We start from the raw sequence: 22,138 nt of genomic DNA, 5'->3' as shown, positions 1-22,138 counted from the left end.
CTGTTAAAACGGTCGTTGGCCTTAAGGACAGTACAGGTTCCTTGACAAAGTCCAGGTCAGGGATCCTGGAGGTCGTGAGGTCCTTTTATGCTGACCTTCTTGGGAGGAAAGAGCTTGACCGTGACAAGATGGAAAGCTTTTTGGACTCTACTCCAGGTCTAAATGATGAAGATGTCCCATTGATGAATTTGACAGAGGAGATCACAGTTGAAGAGGTGATGAGGGCAATTGAACAGCTTGCCATCAAAAAGTCACCTGGACCGGATGGCTTGACAGCTGAGTTTTACAAAGCTTTTAAGCCTATTCTGGCCCCACATTTGGTAGATGTTTTTAACAGTTGCCTTGCAGAGGGGGTACTTCCCCCTTCCATGAGGCACTCAGCTGTGATTCTTCTTTCAAAGGGTAAAGATCCTTCGATGATTGAGAATTGGCGCCCCATCAGCCTTCTTAATGTCGATAGAAAGATACTGGCAAAGATATTTTTCTGGCGCCTATCGTCAGTAGCAGAGTCTTTGCTTTCTCGTCATCAGCACTGTTCGGTCCAGGGTAGGTGCACCTTCACAGCAGTTTTAGCTGTCCGGGAGGCCTTGGAGCGGTGCAGGGCTGCAGGCTGGGGAAAGTATTTGCTGACATTGGATCAGGCAAAAGCTTTTGATCGTGTTAACCATGAGTACCTGTGGTTGCTCCTTAGTAAGTACGGTCTGCCGGGTGGTTTTGTCGATTGGTTGAAAGTCTTGTATAAGGGGGCAGAAAGCTTTCCTCTTGTTAATGGTTGGGTTGGGCAGTCCTTTGAGGTTGGCTCTGGAGTGTGTCAAGGTTGTCCCCTGAGTCCCCTGCTCTATGTGTTTGCAATCGACCCTTTCATCAGGAAGCTAGAGAGCGGCATGTTGTGTGGGGTGCCAGTGGGGCTCCCGGGTGAGCCGCCTTTGAGGGTTGTTGCCTATGCGGACGATGTGTCAGTGATTGTCACCGGGGCGGATGAAGCAGAGGAGGTGGTCTCTCTGACATCACGGTATTCTGAAGCATTAGGCTCCAAGATCAATCAGGAAAAGAGTGAAGTCTTCTGGATGGGAAAGGAAGGTGAGGGGTTTGATCTCCCGGACACCTTTCCAGTGCCCCAGGAAAGAATTAAGATTTTAGGCATTGAATTTGGACCCGGCGATTATGGCCTAAAAAACTGGGAAGGCAGACTGGAAATTGCCAATACTAAGGTGGTCAGCTGGAAGAGATAGAAGTTATCTATGAGGGAAAGGGTTGATCTGATTAAGACTTACCTGATTCCGATCTTCTTGTATGTCAGCTTTGTCTGCATCTTGCCAGTGTCTCTCTATGCTAGGGTCAGTAGTGTGTTCTTCCAGATGTTGTGGGGGAACAGACTGAACCCCATCAAGAGGAATGTCACCTATCTATCCAGGAGGGAGGGTGGCTTAGGTATGGTCAACCCAGTTCTTTTCTTTTCACTGCTTTTTCTCAAGTTTAATATTGGTAATATGCTTGCAGTGGAACCTCCTGGATGGGCAGGCATATTTAGATCTTGGTTTAGGCCTTTTCTACGACTTTGGGAAGAAGGTGGCCAAGTGAAGAATCTCAGGGGTCATCGTGGTCAGCTACCAGCCTATGTCGCTCCGTGCCTGAAGTTACTACGGCAGTGGCGATTGTCGGCTGAAGATCTCAGATCGGTTCCGAGGAAAGTCCTTATGAGCCGAGTCTTGAGCGAAGTCTTTCATGACCCACTGGCCTTAAGGGATTGCCCAGGCCCAGTTTTGAGGGCAGGGTTAAGACTTATTAATTTGGACAGAGTACCCCCTAAATTTAGGGATCTGGCCTGGTTGTGCTTCCATGGGAGGCTCTATGTTCGGGGCAATTTGAAATTCCGCAGTGGGGTGGATCGCAGCTGTCCTCGGGAGGAGTGTGCAGGTGAGGAGGAGACTATGGACCATTTTCTGCTTCATTGCCCTTTTAACATAGAGGTGTACAAACAGGTGGGGCGGGCCCTCGGTGTCCCTTTCCTCTCCAGGCTGGGTTATGCTGAGTGGGTGTACGGAGCATTCAATACTGGTGGTGGTTTTTGTTTAGATACACTTTTTCTAGTTAGCCTAGTAGTCCGTTATTTCACTTGGAACGCACGGTGTCAGGTCAGCATTCGGCGTAAAATCCTTCCTGTTCAGGTGGTGGTGTATGACATTCTGCATGAGGTGGAGAAGATTCGGGTGCTTGAGAGAGACAAGCGGAGTCAGGGGGCTTGGTTGAAGGCGTGGAGGGGTTTCAAGCCTCCCTGACTGCCAGGAGTCTCTTTCCCGGGTGTGGCTGTCTGTCTCTTATCACCCTAGATTATTATTTTTTCGATTAATTTTTGATAAATGGCTGCGTACATAGGTGATGGGTTGTGCCTCTTAGGCCCTCTCTGCTGCTTTATGTAAATAGTTTTGGTAGTGGATTATGTATATATTGTATATATTCTGAACATGGATGTGTATTCCTTGGATTTCTGTTGAAGTTTTGTACTTTGGTTTTGTTTTTTACTTTTGTATAAAATTGGTTGCTTGATTCTTTTTAATAAAAGATCAATAGTGTCCCATCATTGGTGTCAGTGGGAGGAATAGTGCCCCATCATTGGTATCAGTGGGAGGAATAGTGCCCCATCATTGGTGTCAGTGGGAGGATTAGTGTCCCATCATTGGTATCAGTGGGAGGAATAGTGTCCCATCATTGGTGTCAGTGGGGGGAATAGTGTCCCATCATTGGTATCAGTGGGAGGAATAGTGTCCCATCATTGGTATCAGTGGGAGGAATAGTGTCCCCATCATTGGTGTCAGTTGGAGGAATAGTGCCCCATCATTGGTATCAGTGGGAGGAATAGTGCCCCATCATTGGTGTCAGTGGGAGGAATAGTGCCCCATCATTGGTGTCAGTGGGGGGAATAGTGTCCCATCATTGGTATCAGTGGGAGGAATAGTGTCCCATCATTGGTGTCAGTGGGAGGAATAGTGCCCCATCGTTGGTATCAGTGGGAGGAATAGTGTCCCATCATTGGTGTCAGTGGGAGGAATAGTGCCCCATCATTGGTGTCAGTGGGGGGAATAGTGTCCCATCATTGGTGTCAGTGGGAGGAATAGTGTCCCATCATTGGTGTCAGTGGGAGGAATAGTGTCCCATCATTGTTGTCAGTGGGAGGAATAGTGCCCCATCATTGGTATCAGTGGGAGGAATAGTGTCCCATCATTGGTGTCAGTGGGAGGAATAGTGCCCCATCATTGGTATCAGTGGGAGGAATAGTGCCCCATCATTGGTATCAGTGGGAGGAATAGTGTCCCATCATTGGTATCAGTGGGAGGAATAGTGTCCCCATCATTGGTGTCAGTTGGAGGAATAGTGCCCCATCATTGGTATCAGTGGGAGGAATAGTGCCCCATCATTGGTGTCAGTGGGAGGAATAGTGTCCCATCATTGGTGTCAGTGGGGGGAATAGTGTCCCATCATTGGTATCAGTGGGAGGAATAGTGTCCCATCATTGGTGTCAGTGGGAGGAATAGTGCCCCATCGTTGGTATCAGTGGGAGGAATAGTGTCCCATCATTGGTGTCAGTGGGAGGAATAGTGCCCCATCATTGGTATCAGTGGGAGGAATAGTGTCCCATCATTGGTGTCAGTGGGAGGAATAGTGCCCCATCGTTGGTATCAGTGGGAGGAATAGTGTCCCATCATTGGTGTCAGTGGGAGGAATAGTGTCCCATCATTGGTAATAGTGGGGGTAATAGTGTCCCATCATTGGGTTCGGGCGTTCAATGATTTGGCGATCGTCTATAAATGTCTGATCTCTCTGGCAGTGCGATGATTTATCTGAATGACGACTTCCAGGGAGGAGATCTCTTCTTCACAGATCTGGACGGGACATCGGTGACGGTGAGAATGAATTCCATGTTCAGATCCTCTCCATCCTTCCACACCCGGCCTGTACCCACATTTCTCTCCTACAAAATGACTTGGAACCCCCAAATATTATATAAAGCAGAGACCCCGGAGAATAGAATGGTGGGTGTTGAAATGTTTTATGTCACACGCTGTTTTTCAAACACAAATATTTCAGAAAAAATACACTTTAATCAATTTTAATGCACAAAGACACAATATAATACTCTGTGGTTTGGTGAAACATAAAAGATGATGTTACACCGAGTACATAGATACCAAACATGTCCTGATGTAATATTACGTCCTCACATGGAACAGCAGCAAACTACAAAACCTACAAATCTGCATAGGTGACACTTTAAAAACTTTTACAAGTTATCTGTTTAGTGTCACAGAGAAGGTCTGGCACAGGGGTCTCAAACTGGCGGCCCTCCAGCTGTTGCGAAGCTACAAGTCCCATGAGGCATTGCAAGGCTGACAGTTACAAGCCTGATTCCCACAACCAGAGGGATGATGGGACTTGTAGTTTCACAACAGCTGGAGGGCCGCCAGTTTGAGATCCCTGCTCTAGAGCTAGAATTATCGCTCTCGCTCTGGCGCTTGCGGTGATACCTCACATGTGCGGTGTGATTGCTGTTTACATATAAATGTGGGATTTACATGCGCATTCACAGTTGCTCGTAAGCACAGGGGGGGGGGCTCTTTAAAAAAAACAAAAAAATTTACATTGTATTTGTCATTTTTTTTTCAGAATGAAGTTCTAGTGAGAGCCAGGGGCGTAGCTATAGGGGTCTCAGGGGTCTCAATTGTGACCCGTCCCATGCTCCAGGGGCGCCCTATATATCTATAGTACCCAGCACGGTGCGAGGGAGCGGAGAGTGAGATATGACAGTGCGGTTGTGCCGGAGAGAATCAGACAGCTGCTCCCCCCCCGGACAGTGACAGCATGGCGGGAGCACCCATGAGCCAGACTGGTATGGTAATTGTAACCTCTGTGCCATGTCCCTGAGCCATATACCAATCAGTGGGAGGGGTAAAGGGAGCCTTTCATGGGGGAGGGGATTAGAGACAAGTAACCACGCCCCTGTCACTAAGTCTGATCCGCCCTCCTGTCCCTTTCATTGGGAGGAGTAGAGAGGTCCTGTCATGGGGGAGGGGATTAGAGACTGGTAACCCCGCCCCCGTCACTGAGCTGGCCCTGCCTTCCTGATCCTGAGCCATAGACCAGTCAGTGGGAGGGGGCAGATGACCTGTCATGGGGGGAAGGGGATCCAGAGAAGGCCGAACTACAAGTCCCAGAAGAAAGGGGAGGGGCAGAGGAGCCCATGAGGGTCAACAAAATATTATTTACACCCGACCACCTACTATGACTGACCTAGGTCCCCCTCCCCCCCAGATAAAACAACAAACATAAAAACTACTGACCCCAGTGGTGGAACTGTCAGGGTAGGAAAGGTCCCCCTTGTGATTGGGCCCCGCCGTTCTCCCACCGCCGGGCGACCCCAAAACAGCAGGAAGGGGCCCACTGCAGAACATGTGAAAGGGCCCCGCAACAGGAGTAAAGAGATCAGTGAGAAGGGCCCCAGCCGGGAGTTGGGGGGCCCCTTCATGGTTTCTTGTACTGGGGCCCTGAAGGTTCTAGTTCCACCTCTACTGAGAGCAAATGTTACAATATATATAATATACGGGACGTGTACATGAAAAAGGAATTCTTTATTTACTAGACATGTGCAATTCGTTTCGTTCCGGATTCATTTAACAAATTTCAACAAATTCATTAATTCCCAAAATATCCGAATGAATGAAAAACCCGTTTAACTAATTTTTCCGAATATTCGAAAATAAGATCAAAAATTCAGAGGAATGAAAATTTGAAAATCTGAAATAATAACCAACTAATAATAACTATTACATTCTAGGTGTTGGAATTTCCTTTCAAATCTGGCTGTTAGCGATCGTAACGAATACGAATTTATCCGAAGTTACAAATTATCCGAAATAAAACTTTTTATTATTATTTATTATTAATTTGTTTGGATGCGACATTCGTTATTTCAGATAATTCGAAACTTCAGATGAATTTGCATTTGATAAGTTGACTAACAGCTGAATTTGAAAGGAAATTCCAACACCTCTAATTTATTCGTTATTATCAGTTAGTATTTTGAATGTTCATTCTTTTGAATTTTTGGATTTTATTTTTTATTTTTGAATTTTCAAATTTCCAAATTTTTGAATTTTCGAATGTATGAATTTATGAATGTTATGAATCTTAAATTTACAAACTTACGGATTTTCGGATTTACAAATTTCAATTATAACGAATGACCTGAAAAAAAACAAAAAAAAAACGAATGAAACGAAAATGAACACGAACACATTTTTCGGCAGTGCACATTTCTATTTATTAATATTAGAAGGGATGAAACGCTCCCCTGAGCCATGACAGGTCCTCTTTCCTGCCCCTCCTGTCCTTCCTGCCCCTCCTGCTCTTCCGGTCCTTCCTGCCCCTCCTGTCCTTCCTGCCCCTCCTGTCTTTGAGCCCTGTATATTTGCCTTGTTTTTTCACCTTCCCGTCCCCCTCCCCCCTTGGTCCCAGACACACAGAAGCATCGATCATCCCCCTAATATGAGGCGTCACCACGAGCGTCAGATGACGAGCAGTAATTCTATCACCGGACCTCCTCTGTACATCTAAAGTGATGACCTGTGAAGATTTTTAATGCGTCTCTTATGGATAGGACAATTTATGCTGTTTGTCGCCGGTTGCACGGACATGCGCAATGTAAAGTGTGACATGTTTGGTATCTATTTACTCAGCGTAACATCATCTTTTATATTTTCCCCAAAAATTGGGCATTATGTTGTGTTTTTTTGCATTAAAATTCAAAAAGTGTATTTTTTGTTTGAAAAAACGCAAATATACATGCAACAAAAATAATGCAAAACCCACCAATTTATTCTCTGGGGGTCTCTGCTTAAAAAATATATATAAATAAATAAAATATTTGGAGGTTCTAAAAACATTTCTAGCAAAAATACTGACTGTCAGAAAAAAAAACCTGGGGGTTGGGGGATGGGCGGGTGGGGGTTCAGGTGGTTAAAAAATAATGTGAACATTTTTTTAGGTTGTCAAATTAGTTTCACTCGATATGAGCATGTAGTACCTCCTTGTGGTCTGTAGAGGGCGCTGTCTGCTTTATCTTTGCATTGGAATTCATTTTGCCTTTTTACAGAATTTCCATCCATTGGAATACAATGTAGCAAAAAAAGTCATTTCCAGTTCCTGAATATTTAACCCCTTCCCATCCGGCCCATTTCTGACACTTCGCTCCTATATGTAAAAATCTACTTTATTTTGCTAGAAAATTACTTGGAACCCCCCAAACATTTTATATATATATAATTTTTTTTTTTACTAGAGACCCTAGAGAATAAAATAGTGGAAGGTGCAATTTTATATGTCACACGGTATTTGCACAGCAGTTTTTCAAACACAACTTTTCATGAAATAAAAAAAACCCACTAAAGTAGCCCAATTTTGTTTTGTATAATGTGAAAGATGACGTCACGCAATGGCAGCAAATTTATAATGCTTAAAATTCTCCATAGACGACGCTTTAAAGGCCTTTAGAGGTTACCAGTTTAGAGTTACACAGGAGGTCTAGTGATAGAATTATCGCTCTCGATCTGACATTCACGATCACCATTTACATATGTGTGTGGGAGTAACGTTTGCTTACCCATTTGCACGTAAGCACGGTGGGATGGGGGCGCTTTAAATTTTTTTATTTATACAAAAAACATTTTTTTTACACTTTTTTTTTGTACTACCTTTATTATTATAATCCCTGCAGATCGAATGTGTGAATGGGGAAAATACTGCATTATGGCCACTAGATGGCAGCGACTATAGTAGGGAATAAGCTCCTGGGCTCCCTCTGGTGGCCATGTTGTATTTTCTGTAATGAACGGCTTCAGGACAACCTGTTCCCACCTGACACCCGCGTCCCTATAACTAGATCAGAGCAGCCAGGGGGTTGGGAAGGCGATCATGTGACCCCCCTCCATAGTAGTCACATGATTGGGAACCAGGCTGCCCTGATGAAATTTTTAGTTATTTCTGACACAGAGGGGGTGGGGACATCAACACAATCCGCAATCAATATAAAGAGATCTCCACCCTGGAATACCTGAGAGGCCCAACAGCCTTAATTTATATGTTGTGGACCGGTCCTTTTAAAACCTCCCTCACCCTGCCCCCCCCCTTCAGTCTTCCACAGGTGTACCGGCTCCTCCCCCTTCAGATTTGCACAGGTGTACCGGCTCCTCCCCCTTCAGTCTTGCACAGGTGTACCGGCTCCTCCCCTTCAGTCTTGCACAGGTGTACCGGCTCCTCCCCCTTCAGTCTTGCACAGGTGTACCGGCTCCTCCCCTTCAGTCTTGCACAGGTGTACCGGCTCCTCCCCTTCAGTCTTGCACAGGTGTAGCGGCTCCTCCCCTTCAGTCTTGCACAGGTGTACCGGCTCCTCCCCCTTCAGTCTTGCACAGGTGTACCAGCTCCTCCCCTTCAGTCTTGCACAGGTGTACCGGCTCCTCCCCTTCAGTCTTGCACAGGTGTAGCGGCTCCTCCCCCTTCAGTCTTGCACAGGTGTACCGGCTCCTCCCCTTCAGTCTTGCACAGGTGTACCGGCTCCCCCCTTCAGTCTTCCTCAGGTGTACCGGCTCCTCCCCCTTCAGTCTTGCACAGGTGTAGTGGCTCCTCCCCCTTCAGTCTTGCACAGGTGTACTGGCTCCTCCCCCTTCAGTCTTGCACAGGTGTACCGGCTCCTCCCCTTCAGTCTTGCACAGGTGTAGCGGCTCCTCCCCTTCAGTCTTGCACAGGTGTAGCGGCTCCTCCCCTTCAGTCTTGCACAGGTGTAGCGGCTCCTCCCCTTCAGTCTTGCACAGGTGTACCGGCTCCTCCCCTTCAGTCTTGCACAGGTGTAGCGGCTCCTCCCCTTCAGTCTTGCACAGGTGTACCGGCTTCTCCCCTTCTGTCTTGCACAGGTGTAGCGGCTCCTCCCCTTCAGTCTTGCACAGGTGTAGCGGCTCCTCCCCTTCAGTCTTGCACAGGTGTACCGGCTCCTCCCCTGCATTGAATGTCTTCCTCTGATTTCTCTGCACACTGTGAGATTCTCACAATCTTCATTAGAAGCTGCAACTGATAGAGCCCCGCCCCATTTTCTTGCTGGAGGACATCCAGCATCATCTAGCTCTTTCCTCCTCAGCCTGGCTGTCCCTGCCCCCGCCCCTTTCATTTCTCTCTATCATTGGTTGGTGATCTGCATGTAAAGCCAGCCTGCCCAGCAACACTGACACCCACCCATTAAAGCTTTTTTATATTTGCATAGCTCCTCCCACTGCTTTCATCAGCAGCTCTTCATAGGAGTACTGAGGCCGGGGGCTGGGATGCTGCTGCTGGCCCCTCCCACCAGCCATGATCTGTCTCCATTGCATAGAGAAGCACAGAGACCCGGTGATGACATCACTGAGACTAAAAAAGTGTAGATGTATGCGATCGTCTTCCGGTGGTCATACCGGTGCCGTGGTTGCAGTTGTCCGCCACAATCCCGGGTTTCTTCATTACTGGCTGGATCCCAGGCGGCGGAGGGGGCGCCCCCCACTGGTGCCTCTCCGGGGTCTCCTTGGTGGTTCAGGAGTCAGAAATCCAATCCATAGAGCTGAGCCGGGAGCGGAGGGTCTCTATGGTCTGGGGGGCCGGCACTGATGTTGTGATGTCACTTCCGGTTAGGCAGTAAACCCCGCCCCCTCCTTTATTGTAAAGTAGAGATCAATTTTTTTTATTCTATTGTAGAGAAGAGATCGGGGGGGGGGTCTCTATTGGCCCCCAAATGTCTCCATAAAGAGGACCAGTGACAGCTGACGCTCAATGTTTTAGGGGGGTGGCAAATAAACCCCCCCCCCACAGCCTTACCTTAGGAGATGGTGAGGATCGAGGATGAGGGGGGTGGGGCGGCTGCTCTTCGCTCCAGCTGAACAGGAAGTGGGTCCTGAGACTCCCTGGCCAACCAGGTCTCAGGACCCGCTTCCTGATTGGCTGAGAGGAGAATCAGGAGGACAATAGTGAATATTAATTTGCTATTGTCACACAAGTGGGTCAGTGCTCTGCCCCCCCCCCCCCCCCCAAGCCCACCCTTTTTTGAAGCCAATTAGAGACTCCGGCTCCAATCACGTGCTTCTAAAAAAAAACCCCATTGGAATTCATGAGTCCGGCGCCCTGCACGTGCGCTCGTATGGACGGGCCGCCACTGAAGAGGACCTGTCACTATTACTGGATGTTTACATTCCTTGTGACGGTACCGTACCGTAGTTTTTCGCCATTCCATGAGTGTGCGCAATTTTAAAGAGTGACATGTTGGGTATCCATGTACTCGGCGTAACTTCATCTTTCACATTATACAAAAAAATCGGGCTAACTTTTTTTTTTTTTTTTTTTTTTTATTCATTAAAGTGTTTTTCTTCCAAAAAAATTGCATTTGAAGGACCACTGCGCAAATACAGTGTGACATAAAATATTGCAAAAATCGCCATTTTATTTTCTAGAGGGTCTTTACTAAATAAATATATATATATATATATACAGTATCTGACAAAAGTAAGTACACCCCTCAGTGACATTTGTGTAAATCTTTTCTTCTCTCTTTTCATGTGACAACACTGAAGAAATGACACTTGTCTACAATGTAAAGTAGTGAGTGTACAGCTTGTATAACAGTGTAAATTTACTGTCCCCTCAAAATAACTCAACACACAGCCATTAATGTCTAAACCGCTGGCAACAAAAGTCAGTACACCCCTAAGTGAAAATCCCCAAAAAGGTCCCAAAGTCTCTGAAGGGAGGGGATCATGCTCTGCTTCAGTATGTCACAGTACATGTTGGCATTCATGGTTCCCTCAATGATCTGTAGCTCCCCAGTGCCGGTGTTCTGCCGAGAAAGTTCCCCTCGGTGGATAAGGACCCCCCTCTACTGCGCAGGTGCAGCGCTTGCGCAGTAGGAGCCGGCGGAAATAGCCGAAGCCGAATAGAATAGAAATCAGCTGTACACGGCGCCTGTAAAAGGGCCCCTCGCGGGCGGCCTCGCTGTTATACAAGCTGTACACTCACTACTTTACATTGTAGACAAGTGTCATTTCTTCAGTGTTGTCACATGAAAAGATAGAAGAAAAGATTTACACAAATGTGACTGAGGGTGTACTTACTTTTGTCAGATACAGTATAATATTTGGGGGCTCTAAGTAATTTTCTAGCAAAAAAAAATGCAGATTTTTACTTGTAAACAAAGTGTCAGAACAGGCCTGGTCTGCAAGGGGTTAACGAATGTCTGTTGCTGCCAATAAACCCGTTCTGTGTCCTGTAGTAGTGTTCTCTGTCCTGTAATAGTGTCCTGTGTCCTGTAGTAGTGTCCTGTGTCCTGTAGTAGTGTCCTGTGTCCTGTATTAGTGTTCTGTGTCCTGTATTAGTGTTCTGTGTCCTGTAGTAGTGTTCTGTGTCCTGTATTAGTGTTCTGTGTCCTGTAGTAGTGTTCTCTGTTCTGTAGTAGTGTCCTGTGTCCTGTATTAGTGTTCTGTGTCCTGTATTAGTGTTCTGTGTCCTGTAGTAGTGTTCTCTGTTCTTTAGTAGTGTCCTGTGTCCTGTATTAGTGTTCTGTGTCCTGTATTGGTGTTCTTTGTCCTGTAGTAGTGTTCTTTGTCCTGTAGTAGTGTTCTCTGTTCTGTAGTCGTGTTCCCTGTCCTGTAGTAGTGTCCTGTGTCCTGTATTAGTGTTCTGTGTCCTGTAGTAGTGTTCTCTGTTCTGTAGTAGTGTTCTGTGTCCTGTAGTAGTGTCCTGTAGTAGTGTCATGTAGTAGTGTTCTCTGTTCTGTAGTAGTGTCCTGTAGTAGTGTTCTCTGTTCTGTAGTAGTGTTCTGTGTCCTGTAGTAGTGTTCTCTGTTCTGTAGTAGTGTTCTGTGTCCTGTATTAGTGTATTGTGTCCTGTAGTAATGTTCTGTGTCCTGTAGTAGTGTTCTGTGTCCTGTAGTAGTGTTCTCTGTCCTGTAGTAGTGTTCTCTGTCCTGTAGTAGTGTCCTGTAGTAGTGTTTTGTGTCCTGTAGTAGTGTTTTGTGTCCTGTAGTAGTGTTCTGTGTCCTGTAGTAGTGTTCTCTGTTCTGTAGTAGTGTTCTGTGTCCTGTAGTAGTGTTCTGTGTCCTGTAGTAGTGTTCTCTGTCCTGTAGTAGTGTTCTCTGTCCTGTAGTAGTGTCCTGTAGTAGTGTTTTGTGTCCTGTAGTAGTGTTCTGTGTCCTGTAGTAGTGTTCTGTGTCCTGTAGTAGTGTTCTCTGTCCTGTAGTAGTGTTCTGTGTCCTGTAGTAGTGTTCTGTGTCCTGTAGTAGTGTTCTCTGTCCTGTAGTAGTGTCCTGTAGTAGTGTTCTTTGTTCTGTAGTAGTGTTCTGTGTCCTGTAGTAGTGTTCTGTGTCCCGTAGTAGTGTTCTCTGTCCTGTAGTAGTGTTCTCTGTCCTGTAGTAGTGTCCTGTAGTAGTGTTTTGTGTCCTGTAGTAGTGTTCTGTGTCCTGTAGTAGTGTTCTCTGTTCTGTAGTAGTGTTCTGTGTCCTGTAGTAGTGTTCTGTGTCCTGTAGTAGTGTTCTCTGTCCTGTAGTAGTGTCCTGTAGTAGTGTTCTTTGTTCTGTAGTAGTGTTCTGTGTCCTGTAGTAGTGTTCTGTGTCCCGTAGTAGTGTTCTCTGTCCTGTAGTAGTGTTCTCTGTCCTGTAGTAGTGTCCTGTAGTAGTGTTTTGTGTCCTGTAGTAGTGTTCTGTGTCCTGTAGTAGTGTTCTCTGTTCTGTAGTAGTGTTCTCTGTCCTGTGGTAGTGTCCTGTAGTAGTGTTCTGTGTCCTGTAGTAGTGTTCTGTGTCCTGTAGTAGTGTTCTCTGTCCTGTAGTAGTGTCCTGTAGTAGTGTTCTTTGTTCTGTAGTAGTGTTCTGTGTCCCGTAGTAGTGTTCTGTGTCCCGTAGTAGTGTTCTGTGTCCTGTAGTAGTGTTCTGTGTCCTGTAGTAGTGTTCTGTGTCCTGTAGTAGTGTTCTGTAGTAGTGTTCTGTGTCCTGTAGTGATTAGTGATTTGTGTCTCTCTCTGTGTGAACAGGCGGAGGTCCGGCCTCGGTGTGGCCGCCTGGTGATGTACAGCTCTGGAGGGGAGAACGCCCACGGGGTGCGGGCGGTGACCGCGGGACGAAGATGCGCCATTGCGTTGTGGTTCACGGAGTCGGCAGAACACGCAGACCAGGTAACATCGGACACACCTTCCCTTCCATCACATTCCGTCACCCCGATATCTCTGTCTATAGACCTCCAATCACTGACATTCTGTATTTCTCTTCTCTCCTTCCTGGAAATAATCCCATTGGAGGAGATTTGACCCCCAACATGGAGCTGGATGAAGCTCTCCGCACCACAGACATTTCTTTTTATTTATTTTTTCTGTTTTCAAATCTTTTTATCCTTTTTATTCTCCTTTCAGTGCAGCTGATCTTCTGCAGCCTCTGTCAGACACTTCCTATCATTGCTCCATCTTCCTGATGGGGACAACAGCAAAGAGTGTCAGCATGGGGGGAGGGGGCTTGTAGTTTTGGGGTGTATGTGACGAGGTGACAACGGAGGAGCACATATGGGAGACAAAGTTTGATTTATTTTTTTCCTAAACTGTACCGCTGACTTGTACCACTTACCACCCGCCGCAGTATATATACAGTATATATATATGTATACAGTGAGGGGGAAAGTATTTGGTCCTGATGCTTCCTGATCATGTGACGTGTCCTGGGGGGCTGCAGAAGGGACGAGTGACACCATCCTCACCCAACGAGCGAACTCCATGGACTGCCATCGGTGGGTACTGATAGAAGTCGGTATCCTCCTCCCTTCCCCCCCCCAGTTGCAGGCTGTGGAGAAGCAGGGCCGGTGCTACCACTAGGCAAACTAGACAGCCGCCTGGGGTGCCCTGCTGCCTGGGGCGCCCGGCCACTGGTGTTCCTACTCTCTTCTCTCTGCAGCTCAGCAACTAAGTCTCAGAATCAGCATGCAGCCGCCGCTCCGTTCGCACATAGTGTCAGAGGCACGGCGGTGGAGGAATGTGTCCAGACTCCTGAATTAATGGAAGCAAGCAAATATTCATTGATGGGTGCTGGTGAGGCTGCATTGATGGGCGCTGGTGAGGCTGCATTGATGGGCGTTGGTGAGGCTGCATTGATGGGCTCTGGTGAGGCTGCATTGATGGGTTCTGGTGAGGCTGCATTGATGGGTTCTGGTGAGGCTGCATTGATGGGCGCTGGTGAGGCTGCATTAATGGGCGCTGGTGAGGCTGCATTGATGGGCGCTGGTGAGGCTGCATTGATGGGCGCTGGTGAGGCTGCATTAATGGGCGCTGGTGAGGCTGCATTGATGGGCGCTGGTGAGGCTGCATTGATGGGCGCTGGTGAGGCTGCATTAATGGGCGCTGGTGAGGCTGCATTGATGGGCGCTGGTGAGGCTGCATTAATGGGCGCTGGTGAGGCTGCATTGATGGGCGCTGGTGAGGCTGCATTGATGGGCGCTGGTGAGGCTGCATTGATGGGCGCTGGTGAGGCTGCATTAATGGGCGCTGGTGAGGCTGCATTGATGGGTGCTGGTGAGGCTGCATTGATGGGCGCTGGTGAGGCTGCATTTGATGGGCGCTTCATTAAAAAGGTGAGGTATACATGGGCAGGGCAAAGGGGGTGGGGTCAGGGGTGGAGCCAAAGGGGGGCAGCTAAATCGGGTTTCGCCTAGAGTGTCAAAAATCCTTGCACCAGCCCTGTGGAGAAGGATAGGCCCCGCCTCCATGAGGGTGCTCTGGATTCAGGAGCGGTGCAGCATTGTTGACGCCCTCTTACAGGAAGCTGCATTACATGGACTTCACTGGCGGGATCAACAGCTATTTGTGGGACTGAGAGAAAAGTATAGATGTGAATGGACCTGTAACAAAGTGTCAGAGAACAATGTGTCTTCACGGCGGGCGGAGTTCTTCTTTACTTGAACCAGGAAATTGGTGACTGGATCAGCAGGAAGTCTCTATAATAATCGCTGCGGATTAAAGGAGCTGAAAAATGCGTTCTAAACAAACATTAACGAGGAAAATTCCATTTCAAGATTTTAGTGATTAGATTTACATCGACTTTCAAGTTTGTTTAGTTTTTTTTTTTTGTTTTTTTTACTCGTCTTTCAGATTTATTGAATTCTTCCCTGAACTTCTTCTAGATAAGGGGGCGTGTCTTCCCGCAGTGGACGGGTTCCGTGTCCGGAGTCATGTAGACTCTCCGGGGTCCAGATATAAACTATTCTCAAGCTTTTGCTCAGCCGTCACTATAAATCCCTGGAAATGCTTCTAATATGTTTATTTCCTGTGATCCTCAGCGCCCCCTAGTGGACAGAAAAAAAATAGTAATAGATAAAATAATTCTCCAGCATTTTTATAGCTGTCACGATAAACATATTAGAAAAATTACAGAGATTTAGGCAAATAGTTCAGATTTTTTTATAACTAGACCCCAACCAGGAAAATACCACATAATGGCCACTAGGTGGAGCTCAGGATCACAAGAAGTAAACATATCAGAAAAAAATGACAGGTATTTATTTCCTATGATCTCCGCTCCGCCTAGTGGCCATAATGCAGTATTTTTTTATGATTGGGGTCTAGTTATAAATTAATTCTCAAGCATTTGCAGAGCCGTCACAATAAACATATTAGAAAACTTCCAGGGATTTATCATGACGGCTGTGCAAATGCTTGAGAATTTTTGTTATAACTAGACCACAACCAGGAAAATACTACATTATGGCCACTAGGTGGAGCGAAGGAGCATAGGAAATAAACGTATTAGAAAACAATTACAGGGATTTATTTCCTATGATCCTGAGCTCCACCTAGTGACCATAATGCAGTATTTTCCTGGTAGAGTCGAGTTCTAAAAGGTTCTCAGGCATTTGCTTAGCCGTCACGTTATGTCCCTGATTTTTTTTTTTAATATGTTTCACGACGTCTATACAAATGCTTGAGAATTTTTCTAATAACTAGACCCCAACTAGGAAAATACTGCATAATGGCCACTAGGCGGAGCTGAGGATCATAGGAAATCAACATATTAGAATATTTCCAGGGATTTATCATGACGGCTAAGCAAATGCCTGAGAATGTTTTTATAACTAGACCCCCAACCAGGAAAATACTACATTATGGCCACTAGATGGAGCTGATGATCAGAGGAAGTAAACCTATTACGAGGATTATTGGTGAAGGGCGTTCAAATGCTGGAGACTTTTGTACAGCAAGTTTTTATAAAGAGACCCCTATAGTGTGATAAGCTGTAGCCATGGAGACACGTATGAAGAGGGGCGCCATCTTGTTTACAATCGCCGTTCTCCGCTCAGACGCGTTCTTTTGAAGCTTGCAGTAATTGTGGGTGCGCTCAGAGATGTGCGTATTCCTGAGGTGGAGATAATTGGACTCATTTACAAGGCTGTGCTCACCAGATGCTGGCTGGAGGTACAAAAGCTAAAATCTCCGGGGGAGGGGGAGGGGGAGGGGGAGGCAGTACATATTTTGCTCCAGGGGACATTCCTGCCCGGATCCTCCACAGGTGTCACAGAGCAGCGGCCTTTCTGAGGGTCAGAGGTACACAAGTCCCTTTGTAGGAGGAACGTCCCTTATTTGCCGTAATTCCTTGTGGGGGTCACTTGTGGGGGGTCATTGGGGCACAGTGCAGGCTCTGGGAGCTTAGAGGAAAATCAAAGTACAGAAACCTGAACTTGTCTCTTGGTGAGCAAGCATGGAGTAGGTACTCCTCGACTACTCATTCACCCACCAGAGCCCGGAGTAGAAGCGAAAACTTCTGGGTAAGGGGGGCACCAACTCCTCTTCCTCCCACAATGCAACACTCAGAATTCTGTCTGGGGCATACCATGAATGCAGGGGTGTCTTTGGCTTCTCCTACAGTAATGCTTATGTTGGCAATCTTGATGCTTAGCATTAGAATTGCCAAGAGAAGGCCTTCAGGTCTTCGTGAAATCGCTCCCTCACTTGTGAGGCCGGTGAGATGTCGCTCTTTTGCTGCCCTGTACCTAGAAAAGGAGAGATGGTATTGCTCAGGCCCAGCAAGGTGGTGATCCCACAGAGGTACCTTGAAGGCCCTCCTATGTGACTGCAACTAGCGATGTTATAGAGTCTATAGCAACCTTTCTTAACCAAAGTTCCATGGAACCCTGGGGTTTCTCCATAGGTTGCTAGGGGTTCCCTAGGAGGAGAGCAGTGGCAAATTAATATCCTGCTTACTCTGACCACCAAAGTAGGGAGTCAGTTCTACCATAAACACCAAAGTCAGGGATCTCCTCAACATTGACCACCAATGTAATTGGTTACTTCTACTCTGACCACCTAAGTAGGGGGTCAATTCTACAATAAACACCAATGTCAGGGGTCACCTCAACACTGACCATCAATATAAGGGGTGACTACCATTTTCTTCTGTTTCTTTTATGACCATTATCATTGTTTTGTTTCATAATTTATTAAGTTATTTAAAAGTCTCTACAACCCGCTGATCTCACTAATGTACTATGAGCTGAAGGTCCACCAATTTCAAGGGTTCCATTGTGGTAGAAAGGTTCAGAAAGTCTGGTCTATAGCATCCCATACAGACAGCTGTATTCCCGGACACAGGTGTGTCTTTGGCTCCCCTTATGGTAAAAAAAAAATATTTTAATATTCCTTGAAGAAAATTACAATTTTAGGAGCCTGTACAGGAACCAACAGAGTATGCTTCTTCACCTCTTGGCACTGGTCGTCTCTTTGCCGTAGATTTCTGGTCTCTTTTCGTGACCTGTACACACGTGCAACCCTTATGCCTACCATACATCGTCTGATCTCCTTTAGATTTGCCAACCTTTTTTTAAGCAGGGTTCCTCCATAGGGTTTCCTAAGAGGAGAGCAGTGGCAAATTGATCTCCTGCCTACTCTGACCACAGCCTACCTCTTCAGCTCTGACCACCATTGTAAGGGGTCACATCTACACTGGTCCACCAATATAAAGGGTCACATCTACACTGGTCCCCAGTGTAAGGGGTCACTTCTATACCTCACCACCAAAGTTGGGGGTCACTTCTACAATGAACACCAATGTGAGGGGGTCACTTCTACACTGGTCCCCAGTGTAAGGGGTCACTTCTACACTCACCACCAAAGAAGGGGGTCACTTCTACACTCCTCTTATCTATGGGCTTCTGGTCCCTCACATTTTGGTGACCAGTACACAAGTGCAACCCCTAAGCCTACCATACACATTACAGTCTGATCTCCTTTAGATTTAGCAACTATGTAGTAGAAGTCTCCGCCTGACTAAATACAAATTCAGAGTCTTACCTATGTAGGCACTCATGTACATCATTTTGGGAAATCTCAAGTAGAATTGTATAGGAATAGTATTAATAGATTACAGAGGGTATGGCCAACTTTAAATTGACCACACTTGTTACAATGCTTTAGATCTAGTAAGAGGACCTACCTAAATGTTCCATGTAGACCCAATTAGGTAGGTCCTCACACTCTAAAGGAGAATCCTTAAAGGAGATTGTACAATAAGTACCAATGTGAAGCCAGCTTTGTGTAAAAAATCGGCCCAACCTCACTGCAACCCACCAGAAAGGTAAAGAGAAGCACGCATGGAACGTCTCTTGTTGGAGGGGTTCTATGAATGGGGAGGACTACTTGGAAAATCTCTCATCTTGGTGACTAACCCGTGAAAGCAATGCACAGGTCTTGGTTACACAGTGCCTATTCTGGCCAGGTGAGTTTACTGACCATGTGCTTGTAGCCTAAGGATGGTGTTGTTGTACCAATCTGGACCATTATATTTAAGGAAACATCAGTTGACCACATCCAAAGTAGTCCTACTAGGACCCAGTCCATGCTGTATATCCTTTCTAATCAACCAAAACTGAATAAATGACCATGGATTCAAAATGGCTCCAGCTAGGGCTAAGGCGAGTGGTGGGCAGAAGAAGTGGCCACCTTGGGCCCTCTTTGGCCTTTCTGCCTGAAGGACCTTGGCTGGTGTTATGTTTGCTAGCGATTGAAATTATCCTATATGGCAAAACCTCTCTTTTAACACCTCTTTCCTCCAACAGGAACAACATCAGGCAAAGATTCTGGTAAAAGGTGACACCAATCCGAAAGAGCAGAAAGAGAAGGAGACGCCTAGGGCAGGAAGAGAGACCTCCAGATCCCAGAGATCTTCAAACGACGATGAGCCTGAAAAGCCATCCGGCCGGCAACAGAGGAGGAGAACGACGAGAAAAATTAAAGATGAACTTTGAGATCCGGTACAAGAGACTGCAGAGCGCAGAGACTTTTCCCGCAGCATCCTGGGGCAGAGCGGCAAGGGTTAATAGAGCGGCGGGCTGCAGATCCATGGTGGGATTAAAGAAGAACTCCAGTCATCACACTTTGTACATAAAATGACCTGATAAGAGAACCTGTTTATAATGTGTGCGGGAAGAGGCCGTGTTATACGGGTATGGCCCCTTTACCATGGCCTGCGCCTAAAACATAAAAGCTTTGTCCAGTTTCGGTACCAGTCCTGACATGTGTGCCAGATTCCGGTAATTCATGCTACCGCCATGTTTAGAATCCATTGCTATGACAGATTCTAAAAGAATTACCGCCAGGTCACAAATAAGCAAACCAGCGGTAATTAACACCAGCACTCCGTTGGCATACAGGGATGAGTCATCGGTTGCTATGATGCCAGCGGCTGCCGGCCTCATAGCAACCAGGGAGACTTGTATGGGAAGCTGTACTTAGACCCACAACAGAAATGACAGGTTCCGGGAGCGGAGTGAAATGCCATAGGGGCGTGGCCTAGTTGGAGCCCGGGCTGAGGCTTTCATACACCTCCTCACAGGGTTTTGCTGTGGTGTGCGACTTTTAAGACTTCCTTTTCCTACAACCACTTAGTTATCAAGGGACTGAGTATGGAGTGACCGCGGTGTGGACACGCCGGTGCTCAGAGTGGGATGTTGTCATGAATATGACAGCTTACCACACAGGGCTCTCTGGTTGCTAGGAAGCTGGCAGCCGCTGGCATCATAGCAACCTATGACTTGTCCCTGACCCTCATCAGCTGCTAGCCAACAGATGAAAGGCAACTAAGGGGCGTGATTCTGATGACATCATAAACCGGCATTCCCACTACTGATGTTTTTATATCTATTTTTAGTCATCCGTTGCTATTATGGTGTCGACTGTGCAGCTGATGGGGCCAGGGATGAGTCCTCGGTTGCTATGATGCCAGCGGCATAGCAACTAGGGAGCCCTGTGTGGGAAGCTGTGCAATTAGTTAGCAGAGGGCTGAGTATGGAACGACCACGGTGTGGACACGCCGGTGCTCAGAGTGGACCATTTTGTACTAGGAAGCCAACATGAATATGACAGCTTACCACACAGGGCTCCCTGGTTGCTATGAAGCTGGCAGCCGCTGGCATCATAGCAACCCATGACTTGTCTCTGGCCCTATTCAGCTGCTGGCCAGCGGTTGAAAGGAACCAAAGGGGCGGGATGCTGATGACATCATTCACCAACATTCCCACTCCTTATGTTTTCTTTCAGCTGTTTTTCAGGAAATTTCCTGACCAATAGCTGAATGGAGACAAGTCATCCGTTGCTATGATGGTGTCAGCTGAATGGGGCCAGGGATGAATTATTGGTTGCTATGATTCCAGCGGCTGCCAGCTTCATAGTGACCAGGGAGCCCTGCGGGGGGGGAAGCTGTGCACTTAGCAAGGGGCTGAGCATGCGTGGTCGCGGTATGGACAGTCTGAGTTCCGCCCCCTGCGGGTGAGAGGTCCGTGTACCTGACAGGTAGATGGGTGTGTCTTCCACACTGACATTTGTATTGCGGGGGAGGGGAGAGGAAATGTCTCCAGCACTCGATCTGATTTCCTCCATACCTCTGCAGACTATCTGCTCATTTTATACCCCTCTTTGGCAGCGCCCCCCGTAGCATGTAGTAGCTGAGGAGGCTTGGACCATAATAAAAAGGTTGAGTCCCAGTAATATAGAAGGACCTTCCTTGGTATGATCGATGTGTGGAGAGAGGAGGACACAGACGCGGCTCTCCATCATTCTCATCGCCGGTCACTTTACTGCCTTACATGCCGTTTTGCACACGCAGCATTAGAGCATCCGATTGGCTTATTCTGTAATCAATAGAAGGAGTAAGATTTAGTGACCAATAAGAATTGACTTTACCGAAACCTCAGGAAAACAAAATGGAGTCTGTTTGGTTGCTCTGGGGGGTCCACAGGGGGGGATTTACTAACACCGGAGCACATAGAATCTGGGGAAGCTCTGCATAGAAACCAATCAGCTTCCAGGCTTTCCTGAAGACGCTGAAGTCAGAAGCTGATTGGCTGCCAGGCACGGCTGCTCCAGATTCTGAGAGCTCCGGTTTTAGTAAATCTCCTCTGCAGGTAGGGGGCGCCTGTAGATGCAGCGTTGCCCTTCCTATAAGTGTAGTATACACCCCCGAAGCCTGGCTGAAAAACTCCCAGAGATGGCATCGACCCTTCCTGCCTTGTTGCTAGGACGTTGCTAAGACACTCCCAGCCAACAGAGGAGATAGTGGATCACACCTGTAATAGTGGGGTGAGGAGTAATGGCTGAGAGTGTCTTAGCAACACCCTTAGCAACAAGGCAGGGCAGGATGATGCCATCTCTGGGAGTTTTGCACCCAGGCTTCGGGAGGTATGAAAATGGTCGACACCAATAGCAAGGCCCATTATTATCCAGCTCTAGTCAGAGCTGCAGTTTGGTTTTATATACAGGCGCTCCTTACCTGCGGGACCTGCGGGGGGCAGATTTTTAGTAAAGGTGAATTAACTCTTTCACTGGAGTTTTTCTTTAATGCAGCCAGGACTGGAGTAATGCTCTGCAAGATGCAGGGTGGCAATAACGTTGTGCAGGGTGGGAGTAACGCTCTGCAGGGTGGAAGTAACGCTCTGCAGGGTGGAAGTAACGCTCTGCAGGGTGGAAGTAACGCTCTGCAGGGTGGAAGTAACGCTCTGCAGGGTGGAAGTAACGCTCTGCAGGGTGTAATGCTCTGCGGGTCTCTTCGGAGCAGGTCTCAGCA

At 47.2% G+C, this 22,138-nt stretch overlaps 1 protein-coding gene across 1 annotated transcript in view; it reads left to right on the top strand.

Annotated features, from left to right (window-relative positions):
* The window catches only part of P3H3 (prolyl 3-hydroxylase 3), a 68,323-nt gene extending 48,731 nt beyond the window's left edge, over nucleotides 1-19,592 (top strand). Inside the window, exons 13-15 of the mRNA XM_073595374.1 lie at nucleotides 3,827-3,902; nucleotides 13,084-13,224; nucleotides 19,137-19,592. Of these exons, the coding sequence (XP_073451475.1) occupies nucleotides 3,827-3,902; nucleotides 13,084-13,224; nucleotides 19,137-19,325 (406 nt within the window). The 3' untranslated portion in view covers nucleotides 19,326-19,592. The remainder of the gene's footprint in view (nucleotides 1-3,826; nucleotides 3,903-13,083; nucleotides 13,225-19,136) is intronic.
* The last annotated feature ends 2,546 nt before the right edge of the window (nucleotides 19,593-22,138 follow it).

The sequence above is a fragment of the Aquarana catesbeiana genome, linkage group LG08 (genome assembly GCF_042186555.1).
Source record: "Aquarana catesbeiana isolate 2022-GZ linkage group LG08, ASM4218655v1, whole genome shotgun sequence".
In the NCBI taxonomy this organism is placed as follows: Eukaryota; Metazoa; Chordata; class Amphibia; order Anura; family Ranidae; genus Aquarana; species Aquarana catesbeiana.
The sequence above is the reverse complement of the archived record's forward strand: the minus strand, read 5'-3'. Positions and strand labels throughout refer to the sequence as shown.